Below are 265 nucleotides of genomic sequence, written 5' to 3' on the forward strand. Positions count from 1 at the left end.
AGTCGGTCTCGAAAGAAGTGAGAACCCGCCGGCAACCTCCAAAAGATCTTTTCCTCACCTGACCAGAAAGGAGGAAATACACACTGACGGTAGAGACTACTGCAGGACCCATAGGAAATTTCAGGGGGAGATCAAAGGAACCTGGGAAGCAGCAAAACAGGGGATTGGAGAGCTACGTACCGACGTCTCGGGGGAAGAGATAACGCCCAGGGAACCATCTGTAAAAAAGGAAACATGTGGGGAAGTTGAAGGACTAGAAAATTGG

The 265-nt window shown here is 49.8% G+C and overlaps 1 protein-coding gene across 1 annotated transcript; it reads right to left on the reverse strand.

Annotated features, from left to right (window-relative positions):
- Window positions 1–2: 2 nt before the first annotated feature.
- On the reverse strand, window positions 3–265 carry CSUI_010868 (uncharacterized protein; the record flags this gene model as incomplete). The annotated part of the gene is made up of 2 exons (XM_068070969.1): window positions 3–58; window positions 181–265. Coding segments are annotated over 2 exons (139 nt in total), but the record flags the coding sequence as incomplete, so codon positions are not given.

This window comes from Cystoisospora suis (genome assembly GCF_002600585.1).
Source record: "Cystoisospora suis strain Wien I chromosome Unknown contig_8676, whole genome shotgun sequence".
In the NCBI taxonomy this organism is placed as follows: Eukaryota; Apicomplexa; class Conoidasida; order Eucoccidiorida; family Sarcocystidae; genus Cystoisospora; species Cystoisospora suis.